Source organism: Quercus lobata, chromosome 3 (genome assembly GCF_001633185.2).
Source record: "Quercus lobata isolate SW786 chromosome 3, ValleyOak3.0 Primary Assembly, whole genome shotgun sequence".
In the NCBI taxonomy this organism is placed as follows: Eukaryota; Viridiplantae; Streptophyta; class Magnoliopsida; order Fagales; family Fagaceae; genus Quercus; species Quercus lobata.
In genome coordinates, this window is record NC_044906.1 from 56,991,368 (window position 1) to 57,010,581 (window position 19,214).

At 32.5% G+C, this 19,214-nt stretch overlaps 1 protein-coding gene across 2 annotated transcripts; it reads right to left on the reverse strand.

Moving 5' to 3' along the window:
- Positions 1-8,308: 8,308 nt before the first annotated feature.
- Positions 8,309-13,749, reverse strand: LOC115979272. 2 transcript variants are annotated; one of them, XM_031101253.1, is made up of 4 exons: positions 13,552-13,749; positions 12,041-12,095; positions 9,452-9,786; positions 8,309-9,065 (listed from the first exon to the last, which is right to left on the reverse strand). In XM_031101253.1, the coding sequence occupies exons 3-4, from the start codon at positions 9,782-9,784 to the stop codon at positions 8,535-8,537; spliced, it is 864 nt and encodes a 287-aa protein (XP_030957113.1). In that variant the 5' UTR covers positions 9,785-9,786; positions 12,041-12,095; positions 13,552-13,749; the 3' UTR covers positions 8,309-8,534. The 2 variants fall into 2 exon arrangements, with proteins under 2 accessions (XP_030957113.1, XP_030957114.1); XM_031101254.1 differs by lacking the exon at positions 12,041-12,095.
- Between the last annotated feature and the right edge of the window lie 5,465 nt (positions 13,750-19,214).

Consider the following 19,214-nt stretch of genomic DNA (forward strand, 5'->3'; position numbering starts at 1 on the left):
GAATCCCTCGCTTCTATGTTTTAGCGTTTCACAGTTTTTTGTATTAGTTTTCTGAAGTTTAAATATTTAGAAAATATTATGAGAAATCTGTTGGACTCTGTTTTAATTTAATACACCCTAAAATGATGCATTTGTATCATTGTGCCTTTCAAGAGTTTATCTATTGGCCATCGATAGAAAACAAATCTTGGAACATTATGCTGCAATCATGTAATTTTTAAAATCCTTCCCAAAGCATCTAATGTATCTTATCAGTCCCTAAATCATACATGAGTTAATGAAAGAAAATATTTGTCTTGAATTATATAAAAATGACTTAATGAATTTTTCTTATATTTGAGCAAAATGATATGTAGAATAAATCTTTTATTTATTTATTTATAATTTGTCTCCAGAATAAATTAATTTAAAGACATCTTTTAAGTACACATTATACATATACGTATATTACTTTTTTTTTTTTGAAAAGAATATGTGTATTATTTTGTGGATTTATAAATTATTGATCAATTTAATTTCCCCGAAAAAAAAAAATTCTAGCTCCGGTACTGGGCATAACAGAGTATTGTTAGATAAATCAATGAACTTGGTTATCGTTTAAGTGACTTTATTAGAGAGTCAATATTGGAGAAGAAAAAAAGGGTTCTGCTGCTTCTGTATGGTGGATTTGATTAGAACGAGGCTGTGGAGGCTATAAAGGTATCCATGGAATTGCAAGAAATGTTTGATTTGATTAAAACGATAGATAGGAGAGATGAGTTCAAGATAAAGGTGAGTTGATGTGTGAGAAAGTTGCAATGTTAGGATCCAGAACGCAACCACAGCCTCTTCTCTCACACCCATCTCTTTATTTATTGTTTGATGACAAGTATTCTTCTTTAGGAGTAATTCTTAGGTATTCTCGGAATATAAAGAATGATGCTTTTTCCTCTCACATTCATGGTGGGTTGTACTCATTAAATTCACGATGAGGTCCACCATGAATGTGAGAGGGGGAAACATAATTTCTTCATGCTCCAAGAGTACCTAAGAATTTTCCCTTCTTCGGTAACTTATGTCATGTGCTTGAGTAACCCAGGATTTTTCCTAGCAGTGGACTTCGTAATCATGTTTGGAATAGGTGTTTCTTTTTGGTTGGTTAATTGGTTGTGGATAACTGGATATTATCAACACGGAAAAACGTATGTGTAAACAGACCAAGAAAATTGAGTCAAACTCGAACCCTTCCCTAAAATTTGGATTTTATAATGCTCCTGCACCGCTGCTGCTTTTCTTTCACAGCTAATAATTGTAGTAGTAATATAGGAATATAAACATGTTACAGATCAGCCACTAGGGTTTCTAGGGATAACCTAGTTGTTCCGGCATTTGTGGTGGTGTCTCGGCATTGAGGTTTGAATCCCAACAGCCCCGCTCCCTTAGTTACCTATGAGGAAAAAAAAAAGGACAAATAAAACTTAGAGCTCGTGCAATAATTATTGTCTATTTTAGTATAATAATTTATTTTATTTTATATACTCACTTTTTAAAACGTTCTGCATCAAATTATTTATTTTATACTACATTTTATTAAAATATTAAATTTTCTTGACTTTCTTAATTGTTCCTTTTTCTTCACACACAACTAAATGCATAATAAATAGTATCAATATAAATTTACATGATTATTGTAGCAACCACGTATTTTTACACAACTTTGCATAATATAATGTAGGTAAATTTTGAGTTTGGTTTGCTAAAATAGGGTACTTTTTCTATTAAACAAACACAAGTGCTCTAACTCAAAAAAGCAAGTGGAACCAAAATAAAATAAAATCTACTTGAATTCTTTGAACAGCAATCACAAACTTTGCTGGAAAGGCACATAATTAAAGCCTAGAATGCGCATGCAAGAATATTTATGAGAATACATTCATGACTTTGTTGCAATTTTTTAATCTTTATAATTTTTAATATTTATTACTACTTTGTAAATCAATTGTATTAGCTGGTCGAGAATCAAGAATTAAATCCTCTCCATTCGATGTAGCGATAGCTCCCTCAACCATTTTGGCCTTTTTTTATTTATTTATTTTTTATTATTACTTCCCTAATAGATGAAAGAAGTGAAATTTATAAATGTGGTTATGCCAGGAGTCAAATGGAATATCTTTTTATCTTTTTATTTTTTTTAAGAGAGTTCAAATGGAATATCTAAATATTTCATAAAAAAAATGGAGTATCTAAATCGATCATTATCCACTCATATAAAGAAAATAAAGAATTTAACTTACCTCTAGTATTTTTTTAACTGAACATCTTCTGTTGTTTTAAATATACAATAGCAAGTGATAGTGATTTTAATCTCCACGTTTTATTTAGTTAGTGGGTGATATGGTAGTTTCTCATTAAAACAAAAGGAGATTCCAATTAATAAAGTACTGGAGGTAAGTTAAACCCAAAAAGGTATATTCGGAGTATTTGGTACATTTTTGCTATGTTTTGAATCAAATGAAATATGTGGACTGATTCTTTTATAAACAATAATTGGAAAATAAATATTAGTTATAGCTAGAGTTTCATTTGGGATTTATAATTGAAATATGTATGTTAGCTAAGGTTTGGTTTCAGATTTTTGAGTAACTAGTTGCTAACCCGTTCGATGCATGAGATTGTTTTAAATCAAATGTTAACATGTTCAGGTTTAAACATTTCTTAAATTTCAATTATTGAAAGCTAAATTGGTTTAAACATGTAATATTATGAAGTAATATAAAAAATGAGATAAATACAAATATTATGAAGTAATATATTACAATAATCATAATGTGCTCTTACATTTGGTTTAATAAGTATTACAAATGACCCAGTAAATAGAATAAATATACAATTGTGCTTACATTTTCAAGCTTTATCCAATGCTTTTCAAGAATGTATTTCCTCCCTTTCTTAGGCTCTTCTCTTTTCTCAACTTCTTCAAGCTACTTAATTTTTCGCCAAATTAGGATCAAGTATAACACCAAATTATACCAATTCATCAAAGATTTACAATGTAAAACCAAACACTCTTAATGTCAGTAAATTTCATAATAACCCTACCCCAACTATTGAATTATTAAAAAAGTTCAACATTTCTATAATCTTCATGAAAATAAGTATTCCATTGGTTTTCATCATGAATTCAGAAATAAATAACAAAATAGATTATTCACACACAAAAAAACTTCAATATATCCAAGTTATAAATAAAATACCAGTACGAATTATGCTAAGGTGGAAAATGGTACTATCTTTTGCCATATATAAATACAACATGACCTGAGACCTCAAAAGCTTATATGAAACATGTTTAAATTGTACTATATGGTTTTATTCAAACATTAAGAATACAAAAGCCAAAAATCTAGATATTTATGGCATTTGTTTCAAGTTTATGCCAAAACAAAACTAAAGGCATGCCTAAGTGCAGTTCACAAAGGCTTAGTGGCTTGGTAGTGTTGTCAAAATTTGTGCAGTGGTCCCAAAAAAAAAAAAAAAAAAAAATCCAAAAGGAAAAAAGAAGAAGAAAAAAGTCAAACCATCTCAAGCAAGGTAGTTCCAACAATTTTCCTGACTTTCTCATGAATCGAGTTGCTAAGATAGGATGGTATTAGACATCCAATTAAATGAGCAAAAACCCAAAATCAGTGTCATTGTCAACATGAATTACAAAGAATTAAAAAACTTGCCAAAAAATTAAGATTATTTAAATAGGTAACTGATTTAGTGATATATTCTAAATGCGTTTAATCAACATTAACAGTTATAAAGACCAAATAATAAACCAAAACTACATCAAATAGAATGGAATGATGCAAGGAAAGCCACTGCATAAAATTGTAGAGATAATAGTTGATGATCAAGAGAGAAATCGCCTCCCGTCAGCACCACTTCAAACACAGTTTTTTGAGGCATCAATCAAGAAATTTGCACTTGAGAAACATCTCCAATTTCTCCTTTCACTTACAAAGTACAATATGTACCTTCCAAAATGTACATAAGGTTATCAATGTGATACTAAAACAGATGTTCTCAATTCTATGACTACAATATTCAAATACCCTACTTGTTTGATCTTAATTCTTCCTTTCTTTTTTAATCTCCTTCATATCATCAAACAATTTGATTGTGAGAGCAGGTAGCTTACCCTCATAAAAAAAAAAAAAATGAGAACTCTTCCTATATATGTTATTTTCTTCAAGAATTAAAGAGATTAGCATAAAAATTTCAATGTTTATATCCAATGAAAAAACAATCACTTGTATCACCATAGTTGCTGCTGTTAGCTAACTTAAACTCATGTTTTCCATAGTGGCCAGTAATTTATACAGGCAAAGGAACCTAGAAATTAAAAGCAAAAGCCTAAACTAAATCCTCTAATTGATTTAAGAATTCCATTTTGTTTTATGCAGTTACTTTCAGTTATAGTCTTGCAACCTTGCAAGTATTTGAATATATCTTATCTAAGCAATGTGTCAACTGCATCATACCTTGCATGTCCGTGCGTTCATGTGTTTGAAGACAAAAAATCTAAACAATATTCAAATTTGAAAAACTAAACAACACTGTGCTTATGGGCATTTCTAAAATTTTAATAATGTTAAGCTACACTACAATTTTTTGTTTGTGTTGAAAAAAGTTTTAAACACTTGGGTCACATGGGCTACAAAAAATTTACCCACACCAATTTCGCTAAGGTAGCATAGCATCCTCAACATATAAAATTTAGATTGTGTTGTGACACACAATCTGAACAATGTAATGAATGTCTAACCTCAACGTACTCCACACTAATTTTGCTAAGATTATCAAGAATGTTGTGTGATGAAAGCAAGCTAATAACTCCACTAGAGCCAAAAACGTACTCCACACCAATTTCGCTCAGTTTCCACTAAAAAAATTCAAACCCATAGCTCAGTTTCCACAAAAAAAAAAAAAAAAAAAATTTCAAATTGATTATTGCCATTTTAATATCTATTTAAAATATTGAAGATGTGACTCACTTCAAAAAATATTATCCTCAAAACACACTACTAAACTAAGTTATAGAGTTCCAAACTCAAAGACTTATCTAAGTGTGTGCTCAAACACAAAGAGAAACATAGCAATACAATTCAATCAACATTAAGTTTGACTTACAACTTTCTGCTTCTAAAATTTTAACAATGTTAAGCTACACTCTACAATTTTCTGTTTGTGTTGAAAAAAGTTTTAAACACTTGGGTCACATGGCCTACAAAAAATTTACCCACACCAATTTTGCTAAGGTAGCATAGCATCCTTAACATATAAAATTTAGATTGTGTTGCAACACACAATCTGAACAATGTAATGAATGTCTACAACATGCAGAAAAGAAAATTCATCTTTTCTAAGCACAACTCAAAAAAAAGCTTTAAATAAAGTTTAGTGTAGTTATATCAGTTTTGGCATAAAAGTAAACCACAATCAAGAGAACAAACTAGAAGTTCTCAAAGCTTTAAATCAAGGCAGTTAAAAACTAAAAACAGAGTTTAGAAAATTTCATGTCCCAAATCATTTCATTAAGCAAAACATTGAAGCCAACCACACAAACACAGAAAACTAGTCACGGAATACAAAACCGATAGAACAATATGAAACACATAGCATTAATTTTAGCGAAGCTTAAATACATACATAGTATGTACACATATACACACAAACAGAACACAACTAAACAAATTGAAACCCATAGCTTAGTTTCCACCAAAAAAAAAAAAAAAAAAAATTAAAATTGATTATACTAAACTCAGTTACAGAGTTCCAAACACAAAGACTTTTCTAAGTGTGTGCACAAACTCAATTACAGATACAAAGAGAAACACAACTAAAACTATTGAAAATTGAACTGCAAAGAACCAAAGGTCAACATGAAACAAATATATGAGAAAAAGATGGTAAATTTGTTAAATAATTTAAACTGGGGAATTTAAAAAATCAAATAAAAACAACCATTGGTACCCTGCCTAAAATAACCCTAATTAAAAAAAGCAAAGGCTTTACAAATCAATGTCAAGCATCTGTTCTTCCTAAATCAAAACCAATCAGACCACAATACCTTAACCTAAATCATATTTCCAAACCAAAAGAGAGAGAGAGATATTTCCTCTGTTTTCATCATTAAGTAGGCTGCCTTTCCTCTATTTGGTTTCAATTGAAAAACTTAAATTCAGAGGAAAGAGAAAAATGAAAGCAAGTGTACCTAGGCATTGGGTGTGGAAAGGGTGATATGCTGAAAAGGCCAAAATGGGTACATTGAAAAGTCCCTTATGTTGTTCCGTGATATGCTGATGGCTAATTTTGCCATGGACTATATCACAGTTTCATCGTGCTGGGAGCTGTTGCACTTTTGAATAGATCAAGCATTGGGACTCAACTGCATGTCTATATTGCAAAGTTGGGCTTAGATTCAGATGTCTTTGTTGGCAGTTCACTGATGACTATGTACTCCAAAACTGGAAGCGTAGGAGATTGCCACAAAGCATTTGATCACATAAAGAACCCTGATTTGATAGGTTGGACAACCATAATTTTCAGCTATGCTCAACATGGGTGGGAGAATTTGAGTTTTGGGTTTTGATTTTGGGGGAAGGAAAGGGTGAGTTTTAGGTTTAGGGGAAGGTGATGTTAGCGTGTGAGAAGAGAAGAGAGATTTTGAAGAAGTATTGGTTTTAGGTTTAGGTTTTGAAGAAGTATCGATTTTGTAATGTGTATTTGGTGGGGGAAATAATGAGATTTAATTTTTATTTTTAATAATGCTGATGTGAGTAAATGGGTTGGAAAAAAATAAATCAAAACATATAAATAAAATTAAAAAAATAAAATAAAATGCTGACATTGAAAATTGTGGGAGTTTCATAGGTTTCGATTAAATATATATATAGATAAGCTAAAAAGGAGGATAAAAGTGTGAAATATATATATATATATATATATATATATATGTATATGTATGTATGTATGTACCATGTATGTATGTATTTATAAAAGCAATGATTGTGAGAATGAAAAAAATGTAGAGGAAAAAAAAAAAAATTACATCCACAGAAGTAATAAAAAAAGACATATCAATTAAGGAAATAACATAAAGCATGACTTTAGATAGGGGTAGAATACAAGTAAATAATATACATGGTCGATCCTAACTAAATTGTTGAAGATTCATAGCTGACCCCAACATTTTGGGACAAAGACGTTGTTTGTTGTTGTTGTATTTATAAAAGCAATACACATGACACAAATTTGATTAAAATTTATATATTAAAATACAAAATTATGACAAGAAGATTAACATAATGAAAATAAATTTTAATTTTTTTAAAATTTTTGGTAATAAAATTATAGTAGGAGTAGAATTTAAAATTTCTTGAAACTTATATAATAGAGTTTTATTTAAAGTGAACTATTTTAATTAATGAGAATATAAGGATTTGTGGTGAAGAGAAGATAACCACTTGTTTATGGTTGTAATTGTATATGGAGTTATATACTATATTATTAAGCATTTATTATGATTGTATTTGAAAAATGATTTATTAAGACTCTAATCACTACAACAAAATGAATTTTAGTGACGAATTTCGTCACTAAATGTCCAGTTTTTCGTCGCCAAGAACCTTTAGCAACAAAATTCATTTCGTCGGTAATACCTAGTCGCTAAAGGTCTTAGTGACGAAAATATTTTGTTGCTAAATGTTTTCTTCATTAAAAACACTATTCAACCAAAAACACTTTATTTTATTAAATCATATTTAGTGATGAAAAATTTCGTCACTAAAACTATTTTTGAAGAAAATTCGAGTACATATAGGCTGTGTTTGGTTCATGTAAAATATTTTCGGAAAATAAATATTTTCTGGAAATGCTATTTTCGGGAAAGGAAAATGTATTCAGGCTGTTTGGCTGACTCGGAATTCGTTTTACGGAAAATCAATTCCGGTGTTTGGTTCGTTCAAACATTTTACGGAAAATGCTTTCCGTTTTACGGAAAAATCAATTCCCATGTTTGGAATTCATTTTTTACAGAAATTCAATTCCCATGTTTGGTTTGTGGATCATTTTACAGAAAATATGAAATGCCTTACAAATTCAAGCACCTGCATTACCTAGACAAACCTGTAACAATACAAAACTAATCATCCACTTCAACATAAAAAATAATCATCCAAATTCAAGCACCTGCATTGCCTAGACATATCTGTAATAGTACAAAAATAATCATCCACTTCAACATAAAAAATAATCATTTTAATATACCCATAATATTTATATAAAAACAACCACATCAATCGTTCACCATTGGCATTACACCTCCATGGTGTACAAAAATGATACCTACTTGTGGTATCTGAATAGTACAAATACATAATTTGGGCAATTGTATTGTCCCGATGATACAAAAGACTATATATATAATACAATGGTAGGTCAATACTAGTACTACAACAAAAGTTAATTCCTAAAGCTATCGTCACAGTCGACATGAAACAGACAAGTCAAAGTTGTGAGAACAAAAAACCATCCAACCACAGCTTTCTCAGCCTAGCATTCTTGGCTAGAAATCCCTGTGATGTCTTCTCATTTTCACAAAGATGGTCAAACGCAGTTGCGAGCATGTCTTCGCTATACCCATTCGCCATCATAGCCATGACCTCATTGTAAAGAGCTGTGTAATCCACCGGGCCCCGGTTGATTTCTTTCAGAGCCACAACTATTTCCTTCAGCTGATCAGACAGATCAGTCAACACACTATCAACAGCATTAAAAGGTGCACGCACTCTTTTGTGGGACTTGGAAATTCCCGACCTAGTGGTGGATGACTCGACTGCATTCTTCCCTTTCTCGACCACACCTTCCTCTACATTGTTTGCAACAAACTCAGCACTGTCCCCATTGTCTGGCTCATTCTCAATATCCACATAGGACTTAGAAAAGCCACCCGTGGCTGTGTTCTTCCCCACAACAATAGCTAATTCATCATACATCTCAATTTTTTTGTTTAGATACTCCGCATGCTTTCGATGCGCCTGTAAGGGAGAAAGGAACATATAATAACAATGCAATAATCACTTCACTCATAAATTCAATATTCAATTCAATATAGATGCCATTTAGGTCAATGATAAACAAAAAAATCTGTTAGGGAACAGGAGACATAACCCATGATTTTGAAGATAAGTACAACAGAAAATACAATGTACAAATGCTAAGACCAGATTTTACAATAGATCCGCACATGAAAGTTATATTTGAAAAACCTTATAAAAGCAATGGAATCCTGAAAAGAATGACACTATAAATTTCATATAAAGAGGGTACTTAAGCAGCCTTGTCTTGTTCTCAATTCATAGATTATAAAAGGCAAAAACATATATTATCATTTATATTAAGAAAATATAGTTGGAAGCCATACCATGACTTCTTCTTGGTATGTCTTCGCATCGCATGTTATCATTTTTAGGTTATCATCCCAGCCAAAGCCACTCTTCTTTCTAATAGTCTGAAAAGTGGACCATATGGTCCTTAGAGTCCGCATCCGATTTTCAACATAAGAGGGGTGGCACTCAACCCCAAATTGGGCAGTTATCTCCTTCGCTACAAGCGCAAAGGAGCTTGCCTTGAAAGTGCTAGAGGGCTTGTTGCCCTTTGCAGCCTCTTGCGCAAGTATCCTAAGCATCGTTGAGTTCATGGGTGGCAGCCACCTGAACTGCTTGCTGCTGCTCACCTTCTCTTTGCCCTTTGACATTACTACATATGAAAATTGTATATTGAGAGTAGCATTTAAAAATGAGAGTAGCATTTAGTAATTAAGCTCAGAATATGAACAATAAATCAAACACACATACAACCACGCTTATAGATGTGCACAACAGAATGAAACATGCTAACACTGGAAATAACAATGTCATGCTGAAAATACTTTTTCATTACACCACCAGAAGTCTATAGTAAATACACTGTCTTTACAAAATAAAAAAAAAGAAAAAACACATATTACAATCATAGAAATCTAAATAAAGTACTACTCTCCACTCCTAGTATAATCAGACCACATAGCTTGGCATATCTCATCTCTCTTAGCATTCCACAGTCCACTGTCTTCAATGGACTCTCGACATGATTGTGTTTCTTGTTGGGGGTCACTAGACTCTACTTGGTTCATTGCATCTTCCATAATATGGTCATTTGGTTCAACCCCCATAATGTGATTATGAACCATACAACATGCTAACACTACTTTCACTTGGGTTTCACAAGACCAAAATGGTTCTGCATCCAACACTCAAAAATGTTTCTTCAACACTCCAAACCCTCGCTCAATGGTAGTTCTCAATGAAGAGTGTCAGAGGTTGAACAATCCTTACTCATTCTTAGGAGGATGATCACTAAACTCTTTCAAGTGATATCGCACACTCCAATAAGGTGACAATATTCCATTTTTATTACCATACCTAGCATCACCAAGATAATATTTACCTACATATATTCAAAAATAAAACCAAATCACTACTATGCTTAGGAAAACGCACAATATTTATTAAACTAATAAACCTAAAAGGTGAAGTAATCATATAATACCTTCGGGAATTGAAAATCCCCCTGGCCTAGCAAATGCATCATTTAACACATATGAATCATGTGCACTGCCTTCCCATCCAGCCAATATATAAGTGAACTTTAAGTTAAAACTAATGGTAGCTAACACATTTTGCGTGGTTCCATCTTTACGACCACGAAATCTTCCTTGTATTTCAGTTGGCATAGATGCATGAACTTGTGTATCATCTATTGCTCCAACACAATCCTAATTTTCGACAGCCATAATGGTTTAAAATTACACAAATCTTCACAATTTACAAAAATACACAAGTCGCAATATTTACCTTAAAATATGGGTAGAACCTTCTACTATTCCTTATCTCTGGGGGTGTATCTTCGCTACGTAGTCTTATTAAAGCTCTATATAATTTCAGGACCCCCCTAAGGACGACCTTGAAGTATCTATGAACAGTCTCAGTTGATCTATAGATCCGACTACTCATTACACGAAACCTCACATTATGACCAATAATGTGTAAGAAAATGAGCACTTGCTCCGTAACAGACATGTGAATAGTCGGGCGTACGTGCTCCCCCTTAGTGAGGATGTGACATAAGTGGTGGAAAGCTATAGGCTTCATCCTAATTTGATTCACACAATATCTCTCACTTCCATGCAAAATACTATTTTTGTATTCCTCTCTCTCAGCTGCATGATTAACATAAGGCGCCCTAGGCAGTTATCTACGTCTACGCTGCAATTTCCTTAACAATGCAACCCTCACAAGGAGGACAGATGCAACTGAGGCAAGAATTGCAGCTTTGGTTTTTTTCTTCATCTAAAAAATCACAAACACTGTGGTCTAAGAGGTATGTAAACAAGCATGCTATTGATTACACAGTAAATAAAAACAGCCACAAACAGAAAACATCTAAACCACATTAATAACGAGTACCAAAATTTTTATGCACATATATTTCTGTATAATTGTAACATCAACGATGTACACAATATAATACCATCACAATCAATATTTACACCAACAAATCACATTGCATTCTATTTCTGTATAATTGTAACACTAACAAAAGTTACAACATAATACCATCACAATCAATATCTACACCAACAAATCACAGCATTCTATTTCAGTATAATTGTAACACCAACAAAATTAAATTCTTAAATCAATATTTAAATAAAAAATGGATAATTAAAAAAATGGATAATTTATTTGTTTATTTCTTAAATAAAAAATGGATAATTAAAAAAAGTAAATAAATAAATAAATAATTATATAAATAGATAAATAATTATATAAATAAATAAATAATTATATAAAGTAAATAATTATATAAATAAATAAATAAACAAATAAATATATGGGTATAAAACAAATCCGATATATTGCAGCATTTGTATGCATGCATTTTTGAAATTAGTTCAAATATAGTTCCAAACCTTTTAGTTTGTTGGAAACCCACTTTGCCTTTTCTTCGACTGTGTTTGAGAAAGTCTGCAATGAAAAGAAACCATTTAGTAAAAAGGGAAAACAATAGCTTCAAAACTAAGCACAAATACTTCCAAAGTAGCACGGATTCTACATCATCAAACAGATGTGCCAAAACTCTTAGTATTATGGTTAGCTATAATAAATGTGATAATATTAAAATGACTATAAATGGTCATGTCCTCTATTAATCCCCAAATCAGCTGCCATTATAAGTCAAGAGGTTTACACTCTAGAAATGCAAAATCTACAAATATGATTTCACCAATCACTTCTTAATAAACAATCTAGGTTATATAATCTGAAGAGAATGCTCTAGTTGACAGGATTTTCAGATGAAAAAAAGTTCTTTGTAAGACTAAAAGCCTACTATTGATGAGAGTCATATAATTGATATATGTTGATTGCAAACACCCAATGAACAGCAAGTTTGGATACTCACATGAATGAACTACAGTTCAACAATCAACATGTCTGAAAAAAAAATTATATATATACCATATGTAATGGATATTAAATGCATCCAATTGGTAGATGCTAGATGCATCCAATTGGCTTTTCATTGTGCTAGAACTTTAAGAATTAATACATAAACCAAAATTGATCATCAAACAGGGCAAAAAACAAAAATAAGAATGAAATATAGCGGTTAACCGTGTTTGTTAATAAAAAGCTTCTTTACATTTTTCAACAAAAATTTTAAGCTCCTGTAAAACTGAAAAATCTTCTCTAGAACATTAGTGAATGCCTGCTCAATGCTTACTGTGATGATTTGTCAAAGCTGCAAACAAGACAGCTTTGACATCAACAACTTGAGCCTCTACACAAAGACCTACTTCTTTCCAAATTGATTTCAAACAGTACAGGGCACAATCATACTCCATTTATCACGCAACATTGAAATTAATTTTGAACCCTTCTAAAGATGGGGAAGCCAAGTTGTAAACACATGAAAAATTGAACTTAAAAGTTCTTCTTTTCTGTCATCACCAGAAAAACAACATAAATTATTTTTAGCAATATTTAACATGCTAATCATTGTTACAGAGTAGAAATCATACAAAGAAATTTCAAAGCCATTTTGAACATATCAAGATACACTCTAAATCCAAACAATATTACCCTTATTTGGTGTGACCAAAGTCTCACCCAGTTAAAAGCTATCAAAACAAGCTGCAGCAAGTTCAAATTTCACTATCATTTCACACAGGAGTTAGTTAATTACCAAATCACCATCATAGCACAAAAATCCCTTCAAACATACAATTGAAGCACATCATCCGGAGTAACAAATCCCTTTCAACCATTTTCTTTTACATTAGAAAAATCCACCTCCCAACCAACGGATCTCTCAACCTACTGCTAGCTTCTAACAATTAAACAATGATAAATAGAAAATCAACAACTGGGTACAGCTGAATCAAGGGTGGATCGGACTGAGAAATGGAAAAGGGAAACTCACCGTGCGTGGAGAGGATCGGCTGCGTGAGGGAGAGGATCTTGAGTGTTTGGCGTGAGGGAGATGGTGGAGCTCGGTGTGTGGATCGGAGCTTGGAGCTTGGAGCTCGGTGTGTGGATTGGAGCTTGGAGCTCAGTGTGTGGATCGGAGCTTGGAGAGCACTTGCTGCTTCAAGTGCATGTGAGAGAGCTCAGACGGAAATTGTTTGAAGTGAAAATGAGAATTGAAATGGTTTTCTGCCTTGGGTCACTTATTTTACGGTCAACATTGAGTTTGACCCAATTTTCCGGACCAACCAAACAACCTATTTTATGGAAAAGCATTTCTGAAATTAGTTTGAAGTCAAAACAAACACAGCCATAGTGACGAAAAAGTTCGTCACTAAAACTATTTTTAAGAAAATTCAGGCATATATAGTGACGAAAATTTTCATCACTAAAACTATTTCTCAAAAAATTCTGCTACATTTAACAATGAAATATTTCGTCACTAAAACAAAATTTTTTTGTTGCTATATTTGGTGACGGAAAAATTCATTGCTAAAACTAATATTCTGTCTTTAATTTCTTCCTATCTTTGATATTAATTTGTAACCTGTCATTACATTATTAAAACCTCACATTTGAATAACACATTTATTTCAACAACACATTTATAAGAAGACGATCCATACATTTCACAAGTAAAAATAAAACAAGTATCCAATTCAATCCATCCATACAAATTGTTTGCAACACATACAATATCGCAAGATGTTTTATAACAATACAAAAAGTTTAGCATAATATAATTAGGGCCAAAAGAAGATGTCTTCAAGTAGTGCCAAAAGAAAATGCCTTAAAAGCCTCCAATAAGAAATTTGCACAAATATAAAAACAATACTACATTAAAATCGTAAAGTAAAAACATTAACTATGTTATAAGAAACATTTCTAACAATGCATTAAGAGTAGGCATACCAATGAATTAAAATCACAACTACTAATATATAAGTAGTAGAAAGCAAATATAGATTTTCAACTGTAATGTAATTCAATTAGTTTCAAATAATGCATTAAAAGTAGTCACACCATATTGCTAAGATAAAATACTAACCAATAAGTTTTTTAGCTCAAAGACGAACCTATGGTTTTAAAAACCAGAACAGATAAAGAACCAGAAAAGAGACTGATTACTGGTTTTATGGTCCGACCGGGGTTGGACCGATGGTCGAACCAATGATGTCATAATTAATATTATTTAAATATTTAAATAATTTTTATATGAATTTTAAATTTTAATAACTTATTTTAAGAAAATATAAAATATAGATTTTTTTTTTCTTTTTTTGCATACTACTTTTTTTTTTCTAGTCAGTAATTATTGACAAAAAAAGAATAATCTACTATTAAAGTTTCAAATTTTTATTTTTGTAAATAATAGTCAACTTTAACTATTTATCTATTCAAAAAAAAAAAAAAAATTTAAAAAAACCCCCCTAAAGTCAAGTGATTAGACAACACACTGACTTGTTAATTATTATGACCAATTCACCATCCCATTCCCAGCCATACACGTACACTCCTCTTTAATTTCTTTTTTTTTTTTTTATAAAAATTTCCCCTCATAAATCTAGCACCCTACAGGCTCACACGGTTTACTATCAGGAACTTTTATTTTTTCATTCTCATTGTTTTGTCCTCCAGGCTCCAATACCTCTATCTCTCGCTCTCTGGAAGTTGATCTCCATCAGCTCCTCTCATTTCCTATCTCACCGAAGAGCTGTGGATGCATCATACTAGTCCAAGAGGTTGGTTTCAACACCAAGCATGAGCATTCAGTAATTTTCTCACTCTCTCAATCCTAGCAGATCTGAGAAAAAAGAAGATTTTTATAGCAAAAAATCTGTCCTTACCCATTTAGACCAGCAGATCTGAGAAAAAAAGAAGATTTTTCTGTAAAATAAAGCTCCATTTCAGATCTCTTTCATCCATTTTGCAAAACTGGTTCAACCATCTTGGTTTCTAGTTTTTCCGATTTTTCCAGTTGAACCAATGGTTACCGGTTAAATCCGATTTTTCTTACATTTTCGGTTTTTAAGCATAACCGGACCGGATTACTGTCCGGTTCCCGGTTGAACCAGCCGAACCGGCCGGTCCGATCCGATTTTTAAAACTATGGACGAACCACCCTTATAGGTAAGAGTGTCATCATAACCCTTACTCCTCCAAAAGTTAAGGATATTCTTTTGCACCTCTTCTTGCTTAGCTTGCGCCTCAAATAGTGTACCTAAGCTATAGTATTATGGTTCTTCTCAAAAAAAAAAAAAAAAGCTATAGTATTATGGTGAATGTTACTTTAGCAAAATAAGGACAACTCATGCATAATGTGTTCTAATATCTAAGTCTATAAGCTACTTAGATAAAGTCATATCCCATTCGTGAATGCACAAGTCTTTATTAATACTTAAACAAATATACATTGCACAATCAAACACTCCCAATATCAATTTATACCACCATATAACACCATGCAAGCCACCTGCTTGCTCCAACACAACAATCCACCACAATACCAATTCTCAACAAAACAATATATAATGGTTACAAGTATTGAAAAAAATTAAATAATATCCATCACATATAATTCAAAAATATCCATTCACAATTCTAAAAAAATAAGAAACACTCCCAATATGAATTTAATTTACGTTATAACACCATGCAAGCCACCCGCTTGCTCCAACATAACAACCCATCACAATACTAATTCTCAACAAAACAATATATAATGCTTACAAGTTTTGAAAAAAATTAAGTAATATCCATCACATATAATTCAACAATATCCACTCACAATTCCCCAAAAAATAAGAAACACTCTCAATATGAATTTAAACCACCTTATAACACCATGCACGCTACCCGTTTGCTCCAACACAACAACCCACCATAAAACCAATTATCAACCTCCCAAAGTATAATGTTTACAAGAGTTTAATAAGAAGCTACTTGTTCGGGGGCCTTTTTCGGTTGCCCAGCCATGTGTGATCCGTTGGAGGGATGATCTTACTAGGCTCGGGTTTTTTTTGGGGAGTTGCCTCCGGAACTCAACATTGGGCCATGTGGTCCAATGGCTATCGGCGTATTTTTAAGCCTACAAAACCATTAAAGCCAAAGTCTAAGAATCACGATAATGGTCGAATAAATATATGATATGCGTTTGATATGATAACTTTAATTAGTAGTTGTAATAACAGTTGAAGTAATAACAGTTGAAGTAATCACGATAAAGTAGTATTTATTTAGAGGTAAAGTAATCATGTACTCAATGATGTAAATTTAAAGATATGGAAGCAAAGTCACTTATCTTTTTATGGTTTATAGCTCCAGCTGTGTAGCATCAGTGAGCTGATAGGATTCCAACAGAATGCCAGCAGTAGAGGCTAGTTAAGCTTGCCCCTCTTATCATGCATTTAAATGAGTTTAAGCCTTGGTTAATAGTTGTAATAGTATTTGGAATAAAGTAGTATGTATTTAAATGTGAAGTAATCATATACTTAATGATGTAAATTTAAAGATAAGGAAGCAAAGTCACTTATCTTTGTATGGTTTGTAGCCCCAGCTGTATAACTTCTATGAGTTGATAATATCCTGGCAGAGTGACCCCAACGGTAGAGATGCAGTTTTCCATGATAACTTCAAGATTGAGGGGGGAAAATGGGTGCAACTAGAGGGAGAGAGAGTATGTCTAGCTATGTGTAGGGGTTGGTTAAGCTTGCCCCTCTTCTCATGCACTTAAATGAGTTTTCCCCTTGACAATGCTCTTTTAGTTGTTGTGAAGTTATGAATAGTCTTGCCTTCCATGAGAAGGGCTTTTGTATGGAGTATTTGTGCCTTCTAAGAGAAGGGCTTTATGTAAGAATTAGTTGTGTCTTCTAAGAGAAGGGCTTTTGTAAGAAGTAGTTGTGCCTTTTAAAAGAAGGGCTTTTTTATGAGATCTTGGTGCCTTCTAGGAGAAGGGCTTTAGTAATAGAAGTTCATGCCTTCCATGAGAAGGGCGTTTAGTATGAGTGTTTGATATCTCTTGACAAGTGTAGAGATGGGAAAAGATATAGATGTTTTGTGGGATGTAGTATTTGTGATGTGTATGATATATGGAAGTATGAGAGATATGGAGGTTAAAGATAGTAAAAATGTGAGATTATAACCGCTGGAGAAGTTGTAAAGATGGCTTTCTAAGAAGAAAGATCTTGTAAGAAAAGAGTATAGAGATGTGTTTATGGGCAACAAAATAGTAGAATTTCAGAGTGAGAGAGTATGAGAGTGGAGCTTAGAAGAGTTGTGGTGTGTTATACGTAATGGTGTAGTAAGTGTGTATGAGATTTTGTAAGAGAAGTGAAGAAAGAGATGTTTAGAGATATGGGTAGTAAGATATATGTATTTTTAGAATATGGAGAATGAGATAATGAGTATAAGAGAGTAATAGTGTTGTAGTGTGTTTAGCAAAGCTGCTAGGATTTTTTGCTGGAGGATGTATGAGGGCTTATGAATGGCATTTATGGGTTAAGGGCTAAAGAGTTTAGTTTCTAATTTGGGAACCAAAAACCCAGAAGCTCAGTTAAGAGCTTAAGAAGATAATTAGAGGGAGAGAGAATAGAGAAGTTTCATGAAAGAGTTGTTCTTCTCCATTGATGTCCCCCTTTGAGGTGTTGATGATGGGTCCCCTTTTAGAGCTGAGTTTAAGGGGGTATTTTAGCAAATAATCTTAGCCAAAATCTGTGCCAAACAGCAATGAATCTTCAGAGAATCCATCTTAAGATTTGGCCAAAAAAGGTATGTTTAACTTTAAGGTATTCTTTCTATTTTGGGTAAGAGTTGTTGGGGAAAGAGTAGCAGAAAAGGAAGGTATTTTGGGAAGAAAAAAGTAGTTATAATAGTTGGTTTTGGTTTTAGCCAAATGTGGAAAAATCAGTAATGCTTAGGCCGCTGGGTCAGCTGTCACAGCTGTTCTGAAAAAGTTGTCCCAACTATCAAGGAAAAGCTGTGACAGCTATCCTGAGACAGCTATCACAGCTATCATAAGACAGCTGTTTGCTTTAGGCAGAAGCAGATGAAGTCAGTTAGGTGATTTCAGACTACTGGAGAGGTCATTTCATGGATTTGGTTGAAAAATGGTAAGATCTCTTTGAAGGGTATCTTGTTATTTTGGGTAAAGCAGTTGGTTGTTGGGATTTCAGCATTAAATGGCTGATGACATCACTTCCAGCCAGGTGTCAAGTGCAAGAATACACTGTTGGGGTTTAGTTGGAACTGTTTCCTTTTTTGGGTGTTTGTGTTTTTGGTGCAAGGTTCCATTACAACACATTTCTAGTAAGTAATGAAGGATTGTTTGAAAGTTAATGAAGTTTTAGAGATTTAGTCAAGGCCTCATTGTGTTGTGACATAATCTTGGTGAGCAAGAAGAGTATTTAATGCTCTGCTCTAGCAGTTGGCAGAGAAATATATGGTCTGATTGTTGTAGACAACAGTTGGTTATCAGAGATATCATGAATATTTTGTATATAGTTGGAGATTAAAGATAGCCAATCAGATTTGGCCATGTGTTTGAGTTGGATTTTAGCTGAAAGTAGTAATGTAGATTTATGTAGAATAATATAATGAAATTTCTAAATTTGTATAGCAATG